Below are 22736 nucleotides of genomic sequence, written 5' to 3' on the forward strand. Positions count from 1 at the left end.
TTTACCATTATAGATCTGTGTATCATAAAAATAAAATAAAATTGATGGAGTTGAGGGGGTGGTATGTGGTGGGTTCCATGAGTTACAACATTGAACTTCTTGCTGCATTATTTTACAGTTGGTGTCCAATAAAAAACATGTATCTCCAGAGATAAAAGCTTCTTAATTTTCAATGGAAGTCCACGTAAAAGAGTTTATTTCAGGTCATTTTGGAGAATTTCTATTGGTCCGTTGATAATAATTTTTTTAAAAAAGTGTGATGCACTGTTTGTGTGTTCAAATGATGTAAAAAACTAAAAATCGACAAAATTGGAGCTACAAGTTTTTCATTGGACAGCGAATAAATAGTGTATCATGTCTACATTTATTTATTTCTATGTGAATAAGTGTAATAAATCAACATTGCTGTTGCCCAATGTAAATAACCTGAAAGACAATCTGTGTTGAAATACAGTGGTTTACTCACATGGAAATGATTCATTCGTACACACTGGATTCAATGTATTTCCTTTTTTTCAATGAAAAGACTCATGTTTCTTTGCATTGTTCTGTGTCCACAGTCACATATCAGTCTTTATCAGCGGAATCCACTCGGTTCTGAATATTCGGAAAATTAACTACTCTATAATTCAATAAATTCTTAAAAAAAAAAAAAAAAAAAAAAAAAAAAAAAAAAAAAGAGAAAAAAAAACACTGTTTAACTGTTTCGTCAGTTCTGTTGAGTTTAACACTTTACAGCCTCAAAAAAACTCAGAAAAAGTTGTGACAGTATGGAAGATACCAATAAAAAGTTACATTTTTCATTTATTTTGACTTTTAGTTGATTGCAGACATTAATTCATCCATTTTTCAGCAAGTAAAAATGAAACAAAATTTTAACACTAGTTAGGCATGCCACAATGCTCATTGCTATCTTACACCTCATCACCAGTCTATTTTTGTATGTCTTGAACTCACACTGTTAAAATAGCGTAGTTTAGAGTTTAGGAATAAATCTACACTGATGGGTGTGGTTGTCTGCTGGAAGTGAGGTGTGTTCAGGTAAATTTCTAGCGTGTTTCTATTTATTTTGTCGGTGGAAAACACAGGAGCTCCACTGACTGATTAAAACCCTGCCAACAGTCAACAGTCAGCTTCCCAATCCTATCTTAGTCATGCAAGAGTGTTGCTCATCAACAAATAATACGAATAAAGAATAAAATAACTTTGTGTTTCTCTTAAATAAGCTGCTGGTGTATCTTCACAGTGTGAACGAGCAGCTCAGTATCTTTCTCTGCTGAGACGCGCAAAAGCGCAGCGCTGTTAAGATACGAATGCGCCAAAGTCAGAGCTCACCTGACTCTTAAAGGGAGGAATGACTACTGGCTCACTGATTGGTTTATTTCACGTTACGCCACACCCATGGTTAATTATGAGAGTTAGTTCTGCCTAATGTGCATTTTGAACTGCACAATGCGTATTATTTTGCGCCCTAAATCAAGCTGCACGATTCGCATTTGACCGGTGCACTATTGATCACTAAAATAGGGCTCGTGGTCTATTGGTATTATCTGTGCAAAACATCTTTTAAATGCTGTGAGAAGGAATGGCAACATTACAAATTAGGGGTACAGTGGTCAATGCTTTACAGGCCTGGTAATACAGGAATGGATGTATAGTACCAGTCAAATGTTTGGACACACCTTCTCATTCATTGTTTTTATGATTTAAAACACAGTAAATAAATATTGAAGTGATCCAAACTATGAAGGAACACATAAAGAATCATGTAGTAACTTAAAAACAGTGTTAAACAAACCGAAACTTGCGTTTTTTGAGCTTGGTAACTCTGATGAACTCATCCTGTATAAAAGAGGAAACTCTTAATGATTCATTTCCTGGGGCGGTCCTGATGAGAGCCAGTTTCATCATTATAACGTTTTTGATGGTCTTTGTGCTGAATGCACTTAAGAATACTTTTAAAAGTGTTTTTGAAATGTCCTAAAAGTATGTTTTTCTTTACTTAGTTGAGTATTTCTTCTTATAATCTGGATTAGAACATTACTCAAATATTCACTATTCACTGTATACCTGTAACTCTACCTCTTCACTACTTTACTTTAATTGATGCTCTCAAACACTTTATTAAGAGACAAGAAATTTAAGTAATTAACTCTTGATGAGTTCAGCACAGCTGTTAACTGAAAGCCTGAATTCCAGGTAACTCTACCTCATAAAACTGACTGAGAAAATCCAGCAGAGATGTGTAAAACTGATCATCTAAATAAGAGGTGCTACTTTGAAGAATGTAAAATATAAAATGTATTTTGGATTGTTTAACACTTTTGTGTTTCTCAAATAATTCCATATGTTTTGCTTCATAGTTTGGATGGATTAAGTCCGAGTGTTTGGAATGAATATAGCTAAATATAGCTATAGTTGACTAAATATACAGTGGCTTGCAAAAGTATTCATAACCCTTGAACTTTTCCACATTTTGTCACCTTACAACCACAAACTAAAACGTATTTTATTAGGAATTTAGGTGACAGACAAACACAAAGTACTGCATAAGTGTGAAGTGAAATAAAAATGATACGTGGTTTTCAAACTTTTTACATAAAAATTCACATAGACAAAGTGTGAAGTGTAAAAGTATTTAGCTGTTTAATAAAGAAGAATGGCCAAAAATCTCAGTCTATGGATGATCAAAGCTGGTAGAGACAAAATCCAAAGCACTTACAGTTGTAATTCCTGCAAATGGTGGCTCTACTAAGTTTTGATATAATATAAGGGGGCTGAAAACTTTTGCACGTCACACTTTTGCAGATCTTTATTTGATAAAAAATATTAAAAACCATGTATCATTTTTGTTTCACTTCACACTTGTGCAATACTTTGTGTTTGTCTATCCACTTAAATCTCAATAAAATATTTATTAAATAAAAGTTTGTGGTTGTAAAATGACAAAATGTGGAAAAACTCAAGGGGTATCAATACTTTTGCAAGCTACTGCAGCTGGTAAATCATTTGACAGGACTGCAGGAAGGCCTATTCCTCCACAGCCATGCCTTAACAATGTGTGCAGCATGTGGTTGTGCATTGTTTTGTTGAGAAATGCATGGATGTCTAATGTTCACACTGTCTGCAATCAAATAAAAGTCAATTAAAAAGTAAGTAAATGTAAGAAACACTGCATTTTTATCTTATTTGTGTTCATTTCCACACTGTCTCAGCATTTCTCAGGTTTGGGGTTGTATCTGTAGAGACTTGCTCTGATCCAGAAGGCATTTTTTCTCCAGGTTAAGCCTGATCGAACATGTGCAGGGTCTCCTCCAGCTTTCCTGTGATCCTCTGGTAGAAGATGATCTGCTGCTGGAGATAGTGCTGCATCTGTGCTTTGAAGTCTCGCACACGTGTTCGGTGGAAGTGCTGCATCTCGGCCAGCGTGGCGCAGGAAATGATGTTGCAGCGTTCGTGGATCCCGGCGGGGCCGTCCTTCTCCTCGCTGTGCCGCTGGCTCTCCTTCGCTTTGGTCAGAGCTCCTGCGGGAGGAGGTCAGAGGTCAGAGGTCAGAGAGAAAGCGTGGAAACTTTTATTAAAGAGAGTAAAGAGATCTTTCACTGGAAAATCGTATTTTTACAGCTTTCACTTTTCTTAAACAGAACTGAATCTATGGAGTGAATTTTGTGCCAAAAGTTAAACGTAAAAAAATAAAATATGCAATCAAAATTTTAAAAATCAACAATCAATCAATCAAATCAATAATGAATATACTTGGTTACTTTATTATCCTTTGCAGTTATTTGAAAATTATTTCAGTTTGGATTTGGTCAGTCATTGCTTTTATTTGTATGTTTTAACTAAGTATATTTAAAATTATGTTTGCTATATATTTATCTATATATCTCTTTTCAATTTGCAACATACAATTTGACCTTTTGATTCTTAGAATTTCGATAGCGGATTTTATTTTTTTGTGTAAAACTTTTGGCACAAAATTCACTCCATAAGATTTAGCCTAAAACAATCTTATTTTCTGAAATTAAATGTTCTTAACTGAGATATAAAACTGTTATAAAAGAACTAATAAAACACTAATGTTACCATATAATTAACTATTTATTGACTTAAAGATAAACAGCAATACTGTTAATAAATCCCTTATAAACAAAACAATGTCATACACTCATAGTTGTTTTGCCATTTGCTTCAAACATGTGACAGACAGATATATTTTGGGTGAGTTTAAGCTTATGAACGGCGGGTTTTAGACTGACTCTGGGCTGGAGATTTTTGCTGGACCTGGCAACCCTGCTTCAGACTATTTGTTGTGTTTTACGGTTTATATCATATCAGTCTTATTGTTTAGAAATTGCAAAAACAATGCTATGCAACACAATTGATAGCTTTGAAAAGAGCACACTTCAACATACATAGACCCCAAAAGGCATATGAACAAATTAGACATATTCTTCTATTAACAAATTAGATATTTTTAGAACATTAGAACATTTGTAGAAGCATTACCAATGCATAACATTTATACAAGTGGATAGCTCTATTTGAGTAATGTTCTAATCCATAATATGAGAAGCAAGAACTACTCACCTAAATTAAAAAAAATACTTTAGGAAAAAATAAAGTCAATCTAAAAAAATTCAAGAACGATACTTAAAAGTATCGTCAACATTTTATGATGAAACTGGCTCTCATCAGGAGACCATTTCAGGAGAAGAAGGGTTAGCAAAAGTTTTCTCTATTGAACATTAGATTCGATTCGAGATTTTTTCGTTTTATTTGTAGAAGCATTACAAATGGTTCAAATTAATAAAAAATAATTAATTTTGAGTAAATGAGTAAATATTTTAAGGATTAAATCATTTTTGACGTGTGAAAAAAAATGTATTTAAAAAACTATCCTTAGTCCTAACTATTGACAATTTGAATTAAATTCAATTAATTTTTCTAACTAATTTTCACATCAGCTTGATTTTAAACCAATGTCAACGCAGACTCTTTGTACAGCCAATCAGAATGCAGTGGAAGGACAAAGGGAGGGGCTTATGTGATGCATGAACTAGGTTTGGGCGATATGGCCCTAAAATAATAATACGATATTTCAGGGTTTTTTTTAAGTTTATTTAAAATGTTCTCACATTTTTCTTCCCAATTTAGTAATGACAATTGTTCCAGCTCTTTAGCTGGGTATATCCCTTTACCACAAGTGATGCTCCAACACCAGGAGGGTGAAGACTAGAACACGCCTCTTCTGATACATGTGAAGTCTGACTCCACCTCTTTTTGAACTGCTGCTGATGCAGCACTGCCGAGTAGCATCACATCGCTAACTACTCGGAGGAAAGTGCAGCGACTCAGTTCTGATACATCAGCTCACAGACGCAGCCTTGTGCTGATCCACATCACCCTCGGAGTGATGAAGGGAGAGAGCGACATCAACTGTACTGTACCCACCCAGAGAGAGCAAGGACAACTGTGCTCACTCAAAGCTCCGGCAGCTGATGGCAAGCTGCATGACTGGGATTCGAACCAGCAATCAACTGATAATAGTGTCAGCACTTTAGACCGCTGGATCACTCGGCACCCATTTCAGGATATTTTTTGGCTATACTGATATTCTTGGCAAAATGACAAACATTAAATAAAAAAAATATAATTTCAAGACACAATTTGGAGATCAGTCGATCGATAATATCGTGCCTCTGCTGACGTCCAACTATCTGCGTCTCACCGCAATCAGAGACACACTGCTACTGCTGCAGCTCAGCCAATCAGCTCTCTCTCCTGCCCCGCCCCTAAACCCATACACCACCCAGTGCCCCTCCCAAACTACCCCTCCCATTTCTAAGTAGTAAAGTTGAGTAAAATGAACATTGTTGTTTTATTCTATAAACTACAGACAACATTTCTCCTAAATTCCCAAAACAAATATTGTCATTTAAAGCATTTCTTTGCAGAAATTGAGAAATGGCTAAAAAATAACAAAAAAAAAGATGCAGTGTTTTTTAGACCTCAAATAATGCAAAGAAAACAAGTTCATATTTATAAAGTTTTAAGAGTTCAGAAATCAATATTTGGTGGAATAACTCTGTTTTTTTATCACAGTTTTTTTCATGCATCTTGGCATCATGTTCTTCTCCTCCACCAGTCTTACACAACTTTATGCTGCTTTACTCCTGGTGCAAAAATTCATTCAAGCAGTTCATCTTGGTTTGATGGCTTGTGATCATCCATCTTCCTCTTGATTATATTCCAGAGGTTTTCTATTTGGTAAAATCAAAGAAACTTAAAAATGTTGTGCTCTCTTATTTTTATTTTTAGAGCTGTATATAAAAACTGAACTGAGATCAGCTCTACTCTCCTCACCTCTATCATTTATTATGACATGATGTAGAAACCTGACCCCAGATCAGACTGGTACAGGCAGGCGTTTGATAAATACAGGTCTGGCAGTGAGAAAGCTGATCTGAAGCTTATTGATTGAAGGTTATTGATTAATAATGAGGCATTATGAGCTGATCCTGGTTCTGCATGTTGGCACTGAACCTTGTTTTCTATCGTTCTGCAGAATCAGGGGATTGAGCTCTGATTTACAGCTTACTGCTCACTCTGGAATTCAGGTTAAGACGCTTTCCAGCCTCCGCCTCCAAGCGTCTCTATGGTTACCATTAAGAAAACACCTTCTCCAGGTGATTTAGAGTTAGATGTTTTAGCTCACAGTGAGGTGAGGTTATATAAGGTTACGATACTCCAAAGTTTTCTAACATGCACTGAGAAATCACCTGTATTTTACAAGATGGTGATGTTTTCTATGGTTATGTTTCTTAATCTTAGTCCTGAAGGCATCATGCTCTGCACATTTTAGTGCAACACTGCAACTCTAAACCAAGGTTGATCCGTTTGTTAAAATGTATACTGCCCATTTAGTCCGGTTAATGTTGGTAAATCCTACACTAAATTCACACACTGCCGATAAATAAATGAATAAATGAATGAAGTTACACTAATATAGCACCTTTCTAGGCACCCAGGAATGCTTTACAATTGCGTTCTACACACAATTACTTACATTTAGCACTTAACCAACACACAATCAATTCTAAATCTACACACACCGATGAGAGGCAGCAGCCAATCATGGTTAGCGTACTCTCAACCGGAAACAACCGTCCACATTGAGGAATGCACGTACGAACACTACGGCACTACGAGTTCTAATCCATATCTGGACATACAGTCATAAATTTACTCACACACATATACACACGTCATGGAAATTAGTAAAAAACAAAACGTAAAATTGTTCTTCTTAAGCCCTATCAGGACGGGATTAGTTTGATCATGAGCATAGACATGTATACATAGACTCCGCATAGTGTGCCTTCTGTCGTAGCAGCCGGTGCCCAGTGCTTTTATTTCCACTTAGGAAGGTGTTTAATACACCTTTAATAATCACCTATAAACTCTATCAATTTTTACCAATTTACACAGTTTGGTTTGTTATAAACAGCAGAGATATATTAATAATACAGGATGCTGTCAGACTCTGTATTTTGCTCTTTAATAAAGACAGACATATGGTATAGCGTATTAATAATTACTATTATGTGTGTGTGTATATATTAGTGCTGGGCGATATCAATATCATAAAAATCATATATCACGATATGGAATTTTTTATATCATGATAACAATATATATCATGATATACCACATTTGAGTGTGTTTTCAGTTATTCTTCGAAAAATATGACAAAATAATATCATTGCTTACTTACTTATTATATTTATTTATGAATAAATTAACAAACACAAAAATGAGGGTATTCAATCTGTAATTTCAGTTTGTTTTAGTTTTTTCTTTTAATTACCGTTTTTATTCGTTTCAGTTAAGGAGAACTTTGATTTCAGTTTTCGTTATTTTGTTCGTTTTCGTTAACAATTATAATTTGCTACTTAGTTATATGGTAATTAGCATAGCTTTGTATAAAATAAAAATAATATTAAAAAACAGATGACTACATCACAGACTATTTCCTGGAGGAAAGTAATGGGAAATCGCGGGTCGGGTCCGGGCAGAAAAATAAAATTCAAAGTATCCTGCTATTTAAAAGAATGGAAAATTAATAACAATAATAATATAGTTCTGCATACTAGAGTTTAGATTGTCTGCCCGAATGCAAGCCTGACCCCGAGCCTGACTGACCCGATGCCCAAATTTGGGCCGGCGAGAATTCTCACCGCTTTCCTGGCGAGCTTTCGGGTTCGGCTGAAGAAAATGGTCTGTGGCGTGACGTAGAACTAAGTTGAATGTAACAAATCACACTGTGATTTTTTTTGTTCTGATCCAAAAGTTACAGCTGATCTGCTTGTTTTAAACTCTGCAGGTGGATTAATGTCAGCATATAAATCGAGTGCGTTTTCCTACAGGACAAACCATTCAAACATGCGGATGAGCTCTCCACACCCGATTAAAAAATCACATGGTGTCTGTCAGGCTTAAAATAGTTAGATACAGCTATTAAATGAGTAAATCAACATTCATTTAAAAGACCAGTGAGACGTTCTGTATGGTAAATAACATAGAAGGCAGCAACAAGCTAATAAGCTAATAACAACATTTAATAAAAACAGAACAATAGAAATGAAATAGGAAAATAACCAACTAAACTAAGCTCAAAATGCTAAAAGAAATATAATCTAACGAATACTGAAAGATCAAAACAAAATAGTAAACACACAGATGTGCATGAATAATTAATGAAATTACTGTAAAAACGATAGGGACGATAGAAGGTAAGTAGCAGGATAGACACTTTTCTATCGTCTCTACGATATTTATCGTCATATCGCACAGCACTAGTATATATAATGTGTATTTATGTATATAAATATATGTGTATGTATGTACATTCATTAATATAAAATTAATTAATTTATACACTTATTAATATGCCATACCTAGGCCTGTCACAATAAGAATATTTTGTGGACAATATATTGCCCCAGAAATTATTGTGATACACGATATTTTTTGTAATTTTAAGACTATAAAATGCCACTGACATAATGATAAGAGAATAGCATAAAAAACAATTATACACTTTTTAAAGACAAAAAAAATTTAATTAATCATTTATTATGATTCGTTTTTGAATATTGTAAACCAAAAGAAAAATTTACACTGTTCCTATTTTTCATTATATATCTACTAGAGACAGTACAGTACTATCCTGCAGTACCAGCCGGCATCGGGCGAAAGGCAGGATACACCCTGGACAGGCCGCCAATCCGTCGCAGGGCAGACAGACACAGACAGACACACACATCCACTCACACGGGCAGTTTTTATCCGACATCCAATTAGCCTGAACTAGTCTTTGGACTGTGGGAGGAAACCTGGAGCACCCGCAGACACGGGGAATAATATAATATAATATGATATAATATAATAATATAATTGATTATAATTAATAATAATATAATATAATTGCTTTAAATACAGAAATTATAATTTTTCTTCCTCAAAATTGGCGGTACCTGGTGTTTAAGGTGCTGAACTGCAAGTCGAGATCCCCTAAAGAAGCTCTTTAAGAATAACGATTGGGTGAGGGCACTCGTTTATCTGCAAGCGAGTTTACGTAGTACTTTAGTTACGCACGGGTTTGGGAAACACTCTTTAATTAAGTGAAGCTTTCGGGAAACCCACCCCTGGATCTGAATTATTAAGTGGATTAAAGAGAAAGTGAACAGGCTGCTTCTCCAAGTGTCCTGTAGGAGATTTTAAACCCTCGAATTTTCAGAATGTAAATATGTTATTTTACTGCAGAAAAAACGGTTTTGTGTCACCTAAACCTGGTCTTCCCAAATATGGGAAAAGCATTTTAGGGGGTTAAATTAGGCCTAAAAGTATATTAAGTGATTTTTTTATTGGTGATACCTAAGATTCGAAGTTTTTATACATATGAAAAATGAATTTTCTGAACTAAAGATTTCTAGTTGGCACAACTGGTGATGGATTTCTTCTAAACTTAAAGACTTGTTCATCTTTACAACCAGACAGGGACTTGAACCCAAGACCCCAGCGCTGGGAGGCAAATGTGCTAACTCAACTACAACAGACCCGGCCTCGTGCCAACTCAGCAACTGTACTGAAACCATGAACCATCTGGGACAAGCTGGCCACCCCAGACATTAAACCAAATGTCAGATTGGTCACTTCGCTGCGAGTTCCTGCTGAGAAAATTACTGCTTAATTTATTTCACACCCCTCACTGATACACAGCTCTGTTCCCTGCCGTTCTTTACAACCTGAACACAGAAGAGCTCAGATCTCTTCAGATCAGCAGATCTGAAGAGCTCTAGCTCAGCACAGACTGATCCTTTCCATGATGAAACAGCTCTTATTCAACTCCGCTCAAACACTCGACTCACAGAGACTGAAGCCTGGCCTACATTTCATTTACAGGAAGGCCCTGAAGCCGCGGACTGGGAAAAAATTACACAATTTTCCTCCCAACCCAAATGTAGTCAATCAAACTGCTAAAACTGCACTGTAAGACTGGATAAGCTGAATTTACTTAAAAAAATAGAGCAAACTGGTTGCATTAAAAAAGTTAAGTAATGGAAAGAAACAACTTAGTGATTTTCATAGGGAGTTTTTCAATTTGAGATTAAATTTAATTATTACACTACATACATTATTATTATTAAGTGATTTATTCCTTCTTTGTGCTGTTTTGATGGCTTTTGTGGTACCACTTTAAAATAAGACAACCTTTATAAAGGTTTATAAATGGTTTATAAAGAAGTTTACTGATAGTTATTAATTAGATTGCAAATACTTTAAACCCCTTTATTAAGCAGTTAATAATTATATAACAACACATAAATAGAAATGGCAACAGTGAGATGACAATTTGTAAAAACATAATTCCACAATTATTCATACAGTCAAACCTCAGATCTTTCTAGATACTGTTCTTACTTTTTGTTTTGCACCAATCAGCATTAAACCTGTCATATTAATTTAGGTGTAGGTATGTTTAACTATTTACTATAAATTACATGACTATGTTAAATTAAATCACTGAGCAAACAACGGATCATTGTTGCCTTTTATAATCAAAGATAATTCATAATCTAATTTATAAACCATTTATAAACCCTTTATAAGGTTAGTCTTATTTTAAAGTGGTTCAGCTTTCTGTATAAACTCTGTGGTACTGTTATGAGGTTTCTGATAATGTACAATATGCTGCTATCTCTCAGAATAGACAATAGCATGTTAAAGCAAAGCTAAAGGCTAACTAAAGGGGATAGTAGCCATTGTCAATATTAACTGTACATTTTGAACAACCTCAGAAAGCTACAGTGCATTTGTTTGGGTGATTTGGACATTTAAAGAGGTCTCTGGTAAAAATGGGGAATTGCATTGCAATTAAATACCCATCAAATTTCAACAAACCTACCAGACCACTCTGTTTTAAAAAATAAGAGACCACCTAAAACCAAACCAAGCTGAACTGCTTGGATTTTTACACCAGGGGTGCAGGCATAAAGCTAGCCAAAAGTAGTGTGTAAGACTGGTGGAGGGGAGAACATGATGCCAAGATGCATGAAAACTGTAATTAAAACCCTTAAAACTAGGGTTATTCCACAAAATGTTGATTTCTGAACTGTTAAAACTTAAAAATGAATATGAACTTGTTTTATGCTTTGCATTATTTGAGGTCTAAAAGCTCTGCAGCTTTTTTCTAATTTGCATCTAATTTTCTGCAAATAAATGCTCTAAATGCCAATATTTTTATTTACTCAAGCATATACCTATTCAAGCTGAACTGCTGGAATTTTTGCACCAGCAGTAAAGCAGCATAAAGTTATCCAAAAGCAGTGTGTAAGACTGGTGGAGGAGAACATGATGCCAAGATGCATGAAAAAAACTTGATTAAAAAACTGATTAAAAAACTTAAAACCAGGGTTATTCCACCAAATGTTGATGTTGTCTGTAGTTTATAGTGAAACTGATTCAGAAACTGAATTGGTCTATAACTTTTTTCTTTCTTTCTTTCCTTTAAATCTTTTAAGTACTACCACATGTTAAATGTGGACCCCAGGCATAAGACATGAGCTGCCCCAGTGACCTCCTGACCTACACTGAGCCCTAGGCCCAGGTTTTGAACATGCCCCTGCAACAGAAACAAGCAGAAAACTTCCCAAAAAGGCTTCAAACCTTTCTGAACGTGGATGATGTCTGGAAAGTTCGCCAGGTGCCCTTGGTAAATGGCTAAAAGGTCTGAGACTGGCTCCAAGTCCTGGCGCGGCTGCTCAGCGAAGTAGTCCCCGATGGCCTCGTAGGCCTGCGAGGTGAAGCCGATGGCCTGGTTCAGCTTGACGGAGTACTCCTGCTGGTCCAGCTCGAAGGCCTGACCCAGGAGCTGGAAGGCCTGGCCCACTCTTTGATACTCCTTCCTGAAGCCGGTCAACTGCTTCCTGGCGAACTCGCCCAGCGTGACGTTGACCTGCGTGAGGTTCTCGTCCATTTTCTTGGCGAAGGCCTTGAAGCCGTCCACTTTGCTCTCGACCTCCTGCAAGTCTAGAGGAGCGACCGGTGGAACAATGGTGAGGAAGAAGTTGGCGCCTACCAGGCAGTCTCTTTCCGCCTTGCGCTTGCCTTGCTTCCAGGCCTTCTCGTCAGTGCTGCTGCAGGTCAGGAAGTGTTGGAAGACGTCACATCGCGACAGTACCGGATGCGTTGTCATGTGGTTCATCCACCAAACCAAGCCCTTCCTGCGCTTGGTGATGAAATCCTCCTCGAAGCGGCCGGTGGCTTGCTTCTCTGGAAGATGGGGCACGGAAATTACGGGGAATCTTTCCACCAGCCGAGCGTAAAGCCAGTCAAAGTGCTTGTAGCGCCGGTTCACCTGGCTTTGCGTATGGCTTGGCGTAAGACCGTAGGACATGTAGCTCTTCATCCCTTTGAACTTGGTCTGCTTGGTAGGGTCGTCAATGGTGCACGTAAAGGGGACAGGGTTCTGCTGCCACTCTGGACCGAATTGGCCCATGACTACGCAGATTTTGTCTTCTTCTCTTACAAAACCGGAAGCTTCGCCAAGGACAAAAGCTTCTCCACCGGATTTGACGAATGTGGAGAAGCGGTTGAGGTTCCTGCCCACGGTTGCTGTGCTTCTAGACTGCTGTTGGGAACTTCCACGGCGTGGTGAAGCAGAAAAGTTAGAAGATGTTGATTGTAGGGTACTGCCAACCGTACCTTTGCCAGGTGCCGCACTTGGATCGTTTGAAGGAGTCGGACCTTCGTCCCAGTCGTCGTCCCAGTCCTCGTCGCTTCCCTGACTGGTGGAATGATAGGAATAACTAGGGTAACCTCTGGTAGGAGTGGATTCAGTGGATGTATCTCCTTGTTGGACACTTTTTTGATAGGAATACTCAAAGTTAGAGGCAGAATTTGGGTGGTAAGCTTCTCCATTGCCCTGAACTGGAAGTTCTTTATCACTCCTGCTAAGTATTTCCACATAGGATGCTGGGAAAAGTCCAGACTCACCCCTACTGTTGGTTCCTTCCAGCCAGCCGTCCACCACCTCCTCGCTGTACAGAGTCAGAAGCTCGCTCTCCACCACGGAGATCTCTCCCGGGTTCTCAGAAACAAAGTCATATAAAGCCCTGGCCCTGAGCGCCATGCTGAGTCCGCAGCTCCCCGGATAAAGTTCCTCCTCACCCCGCGCTGCTCGGAAACTTCTCCAGCCTTCTCCACCGCCTCCCGGAGCTTCTTCCGGATCTATTCCAGCATTTTAACGCGGTTTAACGGAGTTCTGCAGCGGCTCTAAGCGGCTTCATCAGCGCTTCTCCTCCACCCTGCTCCCCCCGCTGCTCCCAGAACCTGAATAAAACGAGGGTGGAGCTTCAGCTCCCAGCCAGCCCACATTACAACAATACACACAGACCCAACAACAAGCCATCAAACCAAGCTGAACTGCGTGAGTTTCTGCACCAGGAGCAAAGCAGCATAAAGTTATCCAAAAGCAGTGTGTAAGACTGGTGGAGGAGAAGAACATGATGCCAAGATGCATGAAAAAAAACTGTGATTAAAAACCAGGGTTATTATTCCACCAAATACTGATACTCTTAAAACTTTATGAATATGAACTTTTCTGCAAATAAATGATCCAAATGACAATATTTTTATTTGGAATTTGGGAGAAATGTTGTCTGTAGTTTATAGAATAAAACAACAATGTTCATACTCAAACATTAACCTATAAATAGCAAAATCAGAAAAACTGATTCAGAAAGCTGTATAAATAGAAATACTAGTGCATCTCAAAAAATAAAAAAAGAATATCATAAAAAAGGGTTATTTTATTTTTTTTGTAATTCGGTTGAAACTCATATAGTATACAGATGTATTAAACACAGAGTGATCTATTTTAAGCATTTATTTCAATGTAAATTAGCTGAGGGTTTATTTGGTTAACTCTAATGTTGAATTCTTTCTCTCAGTCCACTATTTGCAGATTCAATATTTAATTTTATAAATTGGCATTAATGACAACAATATTGCCAAAGCATTACAACAATTTCCAACTCTGAATATATAATAAACTGTGAATAATGCGGTTTCTGCAGCTGGTAACTCTGATGATCTTATCCTGTACAACAGGGGAAACTTTTGCTCTTCCTTTTCTAGTGAGAGACAGTTTTATCAGAAAGTTTTTGGTGTTTTTTCGGTGACTGCATTTAAGGATACTTTCTTTAAATTCTTGAAATTTCCTAAAGTATGTTTTCTTTATTTAGTTGAGTATTTCTTCTTATAATCTGGATTAGAACATTACTCAAATATTCACTATTCACTGTATACCTGTAACTCTACCTCTTCACTACTTTAACTGATGCTCTCAAACACTTTATTAAGAGACAAGAAATTCAAGTAATTAACTCTTAATAAGTTCAGCACAGCTGTTAACTTAATAACTGAAAGCCTGAATATATATATATATATATATATATATATATATATATATATATATATATATATATACGTATATATATATATATATATATATATATATATACGTATATATATATATATATACGTATATATATATATATACGTATATATACATATATATATATATATACGTATATATATATATATATATATATACGTATATATATATATATACGTATATATATATATATATATACGTATATATATATATATACGTATATATATATATATACATATATATATATATATATATATATATATATACGTATATATATATATATATATATATATATATATATATATATATATATATATATATATATATATTCAGGCTTTCAGTTATTAAGTTAACAGCTGTGCTGAACTTATTAAGAGTTAATTACTTGAATTTCTTGTCTCTTAATAAAGTGTTTGAGAGCATCAGTTAAAGTAGTAAAGTAGTGATATATATATATACGTATATATATATATACGTATATATATATATATACGTATATATATATATATATATATATATATATGTTGTCTGCTGTTTGTATTCAGCTACTTTTAGTTGTACATCTGCTGATACAGATGCTGAAATGCTCACTCCCTCAGCTTGTCTCAGGTTATTGATTGTCCAGAATGTTGTTTTAGCTGAGTAAACAGTGTGTAGACAGATACAGTAAAAATAAATCACTAATGTCACTTTATGCCACCTAGAAACATATCCTATAACAGGATTATGTTTTTAGTGGAAATTTCAGTTTAGAATGAGTCTAAACATGCTAGTTTTGTGTGGTGGTTTATTTTTTGTTTATTGTAAGGGTGAAACTTACTATATCTGTATATTAGATTTGACGGTGAAGTTTAGATTATGTTGAACGTTGTGTTACATGTAATTGTACATGTAATAAACTTTTTTACAGTTATAAAGAATGTTTGTAGACCATAATAGCACTTTTTATACAGGTTTATGTATATTCAGTTTGAACAAATTAATTAACTAACTGACTAACTTACTAACTAAAAAAAGAAGAAGAAAGAAGTACTAATTGATGCACCCCATGTAGTTATTTCTCAGATGGATATGAAAATGATTATATTTACATTATATTCCTCAATCTCATTTTATGTCCAGGAAAGAGCCTCCAAAGGATCTAATGTAAAGCATCCTTTCTATTGTTCAATACAATTTCACCATATATATGCTTTCACTCTAATATTGTAATGACTTACAATATATTATTATTATTATTATTATTATTATTATTATTATTATTATTATTATTATTATTATTATTACATTCGCACATATAAAAATATGTTTCATACAAAAAATCTAATTCTTGGTATGTAATTGTTTGTATATGAGTGTACTATTAATGCTCATAACTGCCCCCAGCTTACACTGGAAAATAAAATAACTTATACAGTAGTAATTTAAAGTCGTACAAGCAGCAGGTCTGAACAAGGCATTTACATTAAAACTTGTTTTCTCTCCTTTTCTTGTCTTTTTTTGCAGCAAAAAATATTTTAAACTCTTAATTAAACGTTTTGACATATTCTATCCACTAGATGTCGCAACGAAACAGACAAATTGTCATTTCACAGCAAAAAAAACCAAAACAACAAAAAACAGCTGGTAGTGATCATAATCACGTGATCTAGACAAAGATCATTCAGTAACGAGAGTGTCCATTACGAACATTTTTGTTTTGTTTTCGTATATATCGTTTTGCCTTGTACGACTGTGTGGTCAAATTAAGTGTAAAAACAGTAAAAAATAAATAAATAAATTAAATTAAATTGTCTCCAGCATTTATTGCAAATATTATGTGTTTGTATAACAGCACCATATAACATTATACACAAGACAAAAAACAGAGATGTTGTGCAGTTTTACAAAAAGTAAAAAAGAAAATTTGCAACACACTCTACATCGATTTAATTTAAATGAATTATTTAAAAATAAATTATTAGTACATTAATTAAATTGTTTTTATTACATTTCTTTTTACATTTAATTAATTTAATTTAATTTATGGTATTAATTAAGAAAAAAGCAGATGAGTTTTAGATAATTATTTAGACATTATGTTAAGCTAATAATAATAGTAATTATTATTATTATTATTATTATTATTATTATTGTTGTTGTTGTTGTTTTTTATTATGACATTATATTATATTATATTATATTATACATGTTATATTGTATTACAACAAATATGATGTTATTATTATTATTATTATTATTATTATTATTATTATATTATAATATAATTCTATATAATTGAGAAAAAAAAGGAAAACAGCTTTAGATCTTTTTTACTTTCATATGTTTGATAACAATTATTATTAAGTACACCGCTATCTCATTATTTTGAGATACTAAGTAATTATTTTGAAATAGCAAGTGTGTGTTTCGGGGAAAAAAAGTTGAAAATCTCAAAATAAAGAGATAGCAGTATACTTAATGATAAAACAAAAATGTGCTGGATTTTATTAATTTAAGGTTTCTGGTAGGTGTTTTCATACACGATAGTACATTCATATAATATAAAAATAAATATAATATTATTTATTTTTTTATTCTCCGCTTTGTTTAGTACCGTGGCCACGCGCATGACGTCACGCGCTCTTCCCGTGTGTTTGGAGTAGCTGTGGCGGGTTAGCGGGGTTAGCAGGGTTAGCCGCTCTAAGCGACACTACTGAGCTGTTTTTCTCCTCGGGAACGAAATAAATAGCGGAAAACGGAGCGTAGGAAATGTGGTGAGACTGAGGATAAGTAACTGCTGCGTTTATAGAGCTGTGAGTGTGATATTTGTGGGTTAAATCGCGGGGGAAGCCGCGGTTAGCCCGTTAGCCGCTGCTGGTGCTGCTGTAGTTCGGAGCGGAGAGGCGGGGGATCCGGAGTCTCCGTGTTTGTGGATGAATCCGCTTTACTGCAGCCCTTCCTCCGCCAGCCTGCTCCGCCCGGGCTCCCTCTCCTCCTCTCGGGATCAGACCCAGCTCTCCCCGCGGTACATGGATTATCTGGTACAGTATCCTCTCTCTCTTATTGTATCGTTAGCATTATAGTAGCTAACCAACGCTTAGCCAAACAAACCAACACACACACAGAGCGATAGCCCTGTCAGTTACCTAATTTAATCCGAATTGTTTCAGTAACCGGTGTAAATGCTGCTTAAATACAATAAGCTGCAGTCAGACTACATCCAGACCTGGTTAAATTCAATCTTCAGTCTCTCTATACTGATATAAAACACACATACTGCTTCGGTTTGGTTGCAAACTGACGTTTGGCAGCAGAGAACAAGTGACAGTGCTACAGAGAACTGAAAATACACATAAGAGTCTTTAATCTCCCTTTATTTACTAAAACATTATTCGGAGTATTTGTTCCCTTGGTGAAACAAGTCAGAAAAGTCGATTCTTTGCTGTTACAAAGTTATTTAAGTTGAATTATTTGTTCCTTAAGTTAGTTTTTTCTCTTTGTGTAAGATGTCGTTCCTTGGGTATACTAAGACATTGGCTGATGTTCCCTTGTTGTCACAAGTTGGAAAAGTGGATTCATAGATATAAGAAGCTGTCAAGATGTTGTTTCGATAGTATTGAAAGGTTTTTTGAGTTGGTATGGTAAGTAGTTTCCTGGATGTAAGATTTTTCCCTTGGTCTAACAAGTTGGAAAAGTCAGTTCTTAGATATTTGAAGTCTTGTTACCATGGTGTAACAAGTCATTTTCTGGATGTATGATGTTTCCTTGGTGTAGCTAGTTGAAAAACTTTCTGGATTTCCTGTATATAGCAAGTTGTTCCCTTGGTGTAACAAGGTTTTCGTGTGTAACAAGTTGTTTCTTTGTTATAACAAGCTTTTTCTTCTGTATAATGTTGAATGCTTCTGGCTATAGCAAGTCATTTCTTGGATATAAAAAGGAATACCCTCTGTATAACATGCTTTTGCTTTGATGTATCAAGTTGTTTCTTTAGTAAACAAGTCAATTCCTGGGTGTAACAAGTTGTTTCTTCTGTATAAAATGGCACATCTTGAGTGTTTTATCCTGGACATAACAGTTTGTCTTCTGTTTATAACAAGTTGTATCTTGGGTGTAAATAATCATCCCTTTAATATAAATGTTTTTTTCCTCATTATAATGAGAACGTTCCTGGTTATAACACCTTTGTTCACCTTTCAGCACCTTTGTTCTTAACTAAATGGTCCCCTCTAAACTGAGGGAACATGTTGGTAAATGAAGATTATGAACTATGTCTCAAAATGTTTCTTTTTTTGCTTTGGTACTTTGGGGGCTCCGTACCACATCATCGAATCCGAGATGTTGAGTTGGCTAAAGTAGGTCTCAGGACTGTTCTAGTGGCTAATAATAACTTTTTTTTATGAAGTTACTAATAATATCACATCGTTTTATAGCTCCTAATTATCGTTGGAGTATTACTCTGAATGTGTGGAGCTGTTTTATAGCACTATAACTCTGCTTTCTTCTTTAAAAGACAGATAGGATTGTTTCTGTATTATAAGTGAATGGAATAGCACTCTTTGTAACACATCTGTGAGTAAAGGTCTTTCAGAAATGCTCAATAGTGTGATTATGTCACTGATCTCCTTGGGCCATCTAAATATATTGAGGTTTTCCAACCTTTTAGGCACTTTTTTCACTTTCTTTTAAATAGAATGTCTTTTATATAGATCTTCTCTTTTTTTACTTGGGTCAAGCATATGTAGGCCTGACACTTCAAGAAATGTGCTGAAACAGCAGTGAATTTGAGTGAAGGAGATATGGGGTAAGACACGGTTCAGAGATCAGTGCAAAAAGATAGAGCAGCTATCACCTGGGGCACTGTGACTAATGATTAAGATGGGTTTTACACAATGATCTATTGGGGACACTGGGCCTGGAGGAGACGTGAGGCTTTACGTGATAAAACACAGATGAGCAGAGATATGACAGTGGTTTGCATTTTGCAGAGCTTTAAGTGGGTGTGTTCTTCAGTATTGCTGTGCTGGAGACGGTTTCTCAGGTTGTTTTTCAGCAGTTTTGTAAGATTTCACTTAAAAATGGTGAGTGACTTTGATTTTACCAAATTGAAAACTTTTGGAATATAATCAAGAGGAAGATGGTGATCACAAGCCATTAAACCCAGCTAAACTGCTTGAATTTTTGCAGCATAAAGTTATCCAAAAGCAGTGTGTAAGACTGGTGGAGGAGAAGAACATGATGCCAAGATGCATGGAAAAAAAAAACTGTGATTAAAAATCAGGGTTATTCCACCAAATATAGATTTCTGAACTCTTAAAACTTTATGAATATGAAGTCAAGTCAAGAGGCTTTTATTGTCATTACATCTGTACTCAGATGTAATGACAATAAAATAACTTGTTTTATTTGCATTATTTGAGGTCTAAAAGCTCTGCATCTTTTTTGTTTATTTGCAAATAAATGCTCTAAATAGAAATATTTGTATTTGGAATTTGGGAGAAATGTTGTCTGTAGTTCATAGAATAAATGAAAATGTTCGTTTTACTGAAACATAAACCTATAAATAGCAAAATCAGACAAACTGATTCAGAAACTGAAGTGCTCTCTTAAGTCTCTTAATTTTTTGTTGTATTTCTTCCCTTGCTAAAATAGTGAGTAATTTGCATTTGACAGGTTATATAAGGTTATATTAAAGCGAGAAATGTTTTAGTTAGTTAGTTTCCCTCAATTTATGGAATCATTCCTTTGGTTTAACAGGTCGTTTTCTCACTATAAAAACTTATTCTTTTGGTATAAGAACGTATTTTCTAACGCTCACAAAAATACAATATAGATTTTTTACTGTATCTTTAAGGGCTCAAAAATGACTCAATTAGAAAATTTCACTCCACACCTGAAGCATGTAAAGTGTGCTCTAGACTGTTTTGTTTCGATATGTCGAGGCCAGTATTCTCAGAATAGAAGCGTTTTCTTAAGAAATCCCAGCTGGAAGAAGACCTGGAAGTACTGGCCTTTAACCGGATGGAGCTGATTTAGGAACATGCCTGTAAAAGTATCCGTCTCTCCACACATTCCACTGTGGGTGAAGTGAGGCCAAGTTCCTGAGATGCTTTTCAGCCCTATTGGTTGAATGGCATTTTCTTTGATGTACAGTTCGTACACTTTTTGTTTGGGGTGTAATGATGCGTTACAGTGAAGTCTCGTTTGAGTGAGGATCAGATAAGGATACTTATGTAAAGGAAAGAAACGAGATAAAGTGAACCAATCATGTGACCCCACACATGGCACAGGAAGCAGATATCTTTCACACCTGCAGTGGACCAACCACAAAAGAGTTTCATTGTCTCGGGAAAAGAAGACTATAGTAAAAATGCTTTAAAATTTGTGTATGAGGTTAATTGAGCTTATCAGCAAAAATCTCTGGTTTCAGTTTGATACAGTAGAGTGTAAACTGGTTTATCCTGACGTAATCTCGCCTAGCAAGCTGGACATTTGTCTTTGAGAGTCTGGAGCTTTCTGCTTTTACTTTACACAGCCCAAAACTGCTGACTTTGACAGGAAAGGGCCATTCAACTAAGCAGGTTTTTGTCACAGTGTTCAACACAGGTAGCTTTTGACTAGAATTTAGATGGAAAACAAACCCTACAGGCTTCTTAAATGTGGATTTGTGTGCGTAACTAACAGAGTACAATTGACCAGGTTTTGATAGCTGGACCAGTAATAGAAATGTGGCCATAGATCATCTTGCTTAAACCAATCACATCACTGTGGACATGGTTGAATCTAGGAATCCACTGAATCTTTTCAACCAAAATAATTTGACCCAGTGTTTCTTTTTAATTCAGTACCCATAAAGTTAAGCTAAGCTGTGTAAAAAAAACTGTAATTCTTTAAAAAATTATATTTTAAAGTCAAACAAGTGCTGGATGTTAATCTACACAGATTTCTCTCCTGAAAACTGTTTATTTGGGTGAGTAAAGCACTTCTGTTAATTGACAGTAAGCTTAGATTTCCAGATTTCCGCTATGGCTGGGTGCAGCAGCATTAGCAGCTAACCGGTAGTGCTAGTGCTACACTGAGGCGATATTAGCTAGTGGTTCGTCCCACCTAGCTTGTTTTAACACAATCAACAGTAGAGACTACAGTCCGATATACTCAGAGAGAAAGCTCTAGTGCTTAACTGGGTCAGCAGCTAATGCTAATACTGCTTCAGTCTTACTGCTGGAGAACTAAACTGAAACTCCTTTATAACTGTATAGACGCAATGACGATTTTGGGGAAAATGAAAGCATTTTGAGTGCACCATATAATGCAAAAAATACGCTACACTGAACAATGACATATAATGATGTAATCCATTTGCAAACTGCAAAAGGTGAGGTCTTTATAAATGCAACTATTGTTGAAAAATATGCTAAATGAATAAAATCCTGTGGAAAAAAACATCTTTTGTTTCAACCAAACATTTCATTTCAGTGTATGCCTATACGAAACAGACGTTTAAAGCATAGAACATACTTGTGGAAACACTGCACAGTAAATTAGTGCACCAAACACTTGTAGATGCTTGGTTTTCTCCATGATTGGCTTTAAGTTCTGAACTCAGTTTGCAAAGGTGTCTAGTTTTGTGTTTTCTCTGTGTTTTATCAGTGTGTTTATTCAGTGTGGGATTATTATGGGATGTAAGGGGTTTTCCATGTCCTTTACCAGTTCTCTCGTAGGCCTGATGTTTGGA

General features: G+C 35.6%; 2 protein-coding genes across 2 annotated transcripts in view; one reads left to right on the top strand and one right to left on the bottom strand.

Moving 5' to 3' along the window:
- Positions 1 to 443: 443 nt before the first annotated feature.
- Positions 444 to 13916, bottom strand: snx18b (sorting nexin 18b). Its single transcript, XM_007229917.4, has 2 exons — positions 12232 to 13916; positions 444 to 3524 (listed from the first exon to the last, which is right to left on the bottom strand). The coding sequence occupies exons 1-2, from the start codon at positions 13694 to 13696 to the stop codon at positions 3283 to 3285; spliced, it is 1707 nt and encodes a 568-aa protein (XP_007229979.3). The 5' UTR covers positions 13697 to 13916; the 3' UTR covers positions 444 to 3282.
- Positions 13917 to 17645: 3729 nt separating this feature from the next.
- Positions 17646 to 22736, top strand: part of arl15b (ADP-ribosylation factor-like 15b) — a 94840-nt gene continuing 89749 nt past the window's right edge. Inside the window, exon 1 of the mRNA XM_022680967.2 lies at positions 17646 to 18045. Within this exon, the coding sequence (XP_022536688.1) occupies positions 17938 to 18045 (108 nt within the window). The 5' untranslated portion in view covers positions 17646 to 17937. The remainder of the gene's footprint in view (positions 18046 to 22736) is intronic.

The sequence above is a fragment of the Astyanax mexicanus genome, chromosome 20 (genome assembly GCF_023375975.1).
Source record: "Astyanax mexicanus isolate ESR-SI-001 chromosome 20, AstMex3_surface, whole genome shotgun sequence".
In the NCBI taxonomy this organism is placed as follows: domain Eukaryota; kingdom Metazoa; phylum Chordata; class Actinopteri; order Characiformes; family Acestrorhamphidae; genus Astyanax; species Astyanax mexicanus.

What these genes read in the sequence shown, in the direction of transcription:
- snx18b (XM_007229917.4), bottom strand. Translation starts at nt 13,696, where the DNA reads ATGGCGCTCAGGGCCAGGGCTTTATATGACTTTGTTTCTGAGAACCCG. An exon ending in CATCATCCACGTTCAGAAAG is followed by an intron (nt 3,525 to 12,231) that starts GTTTGAAGCCTT and finishes CTCCTCCCGCAG; the next exon opens with GAGCTCTGACCAAAGCGAAG.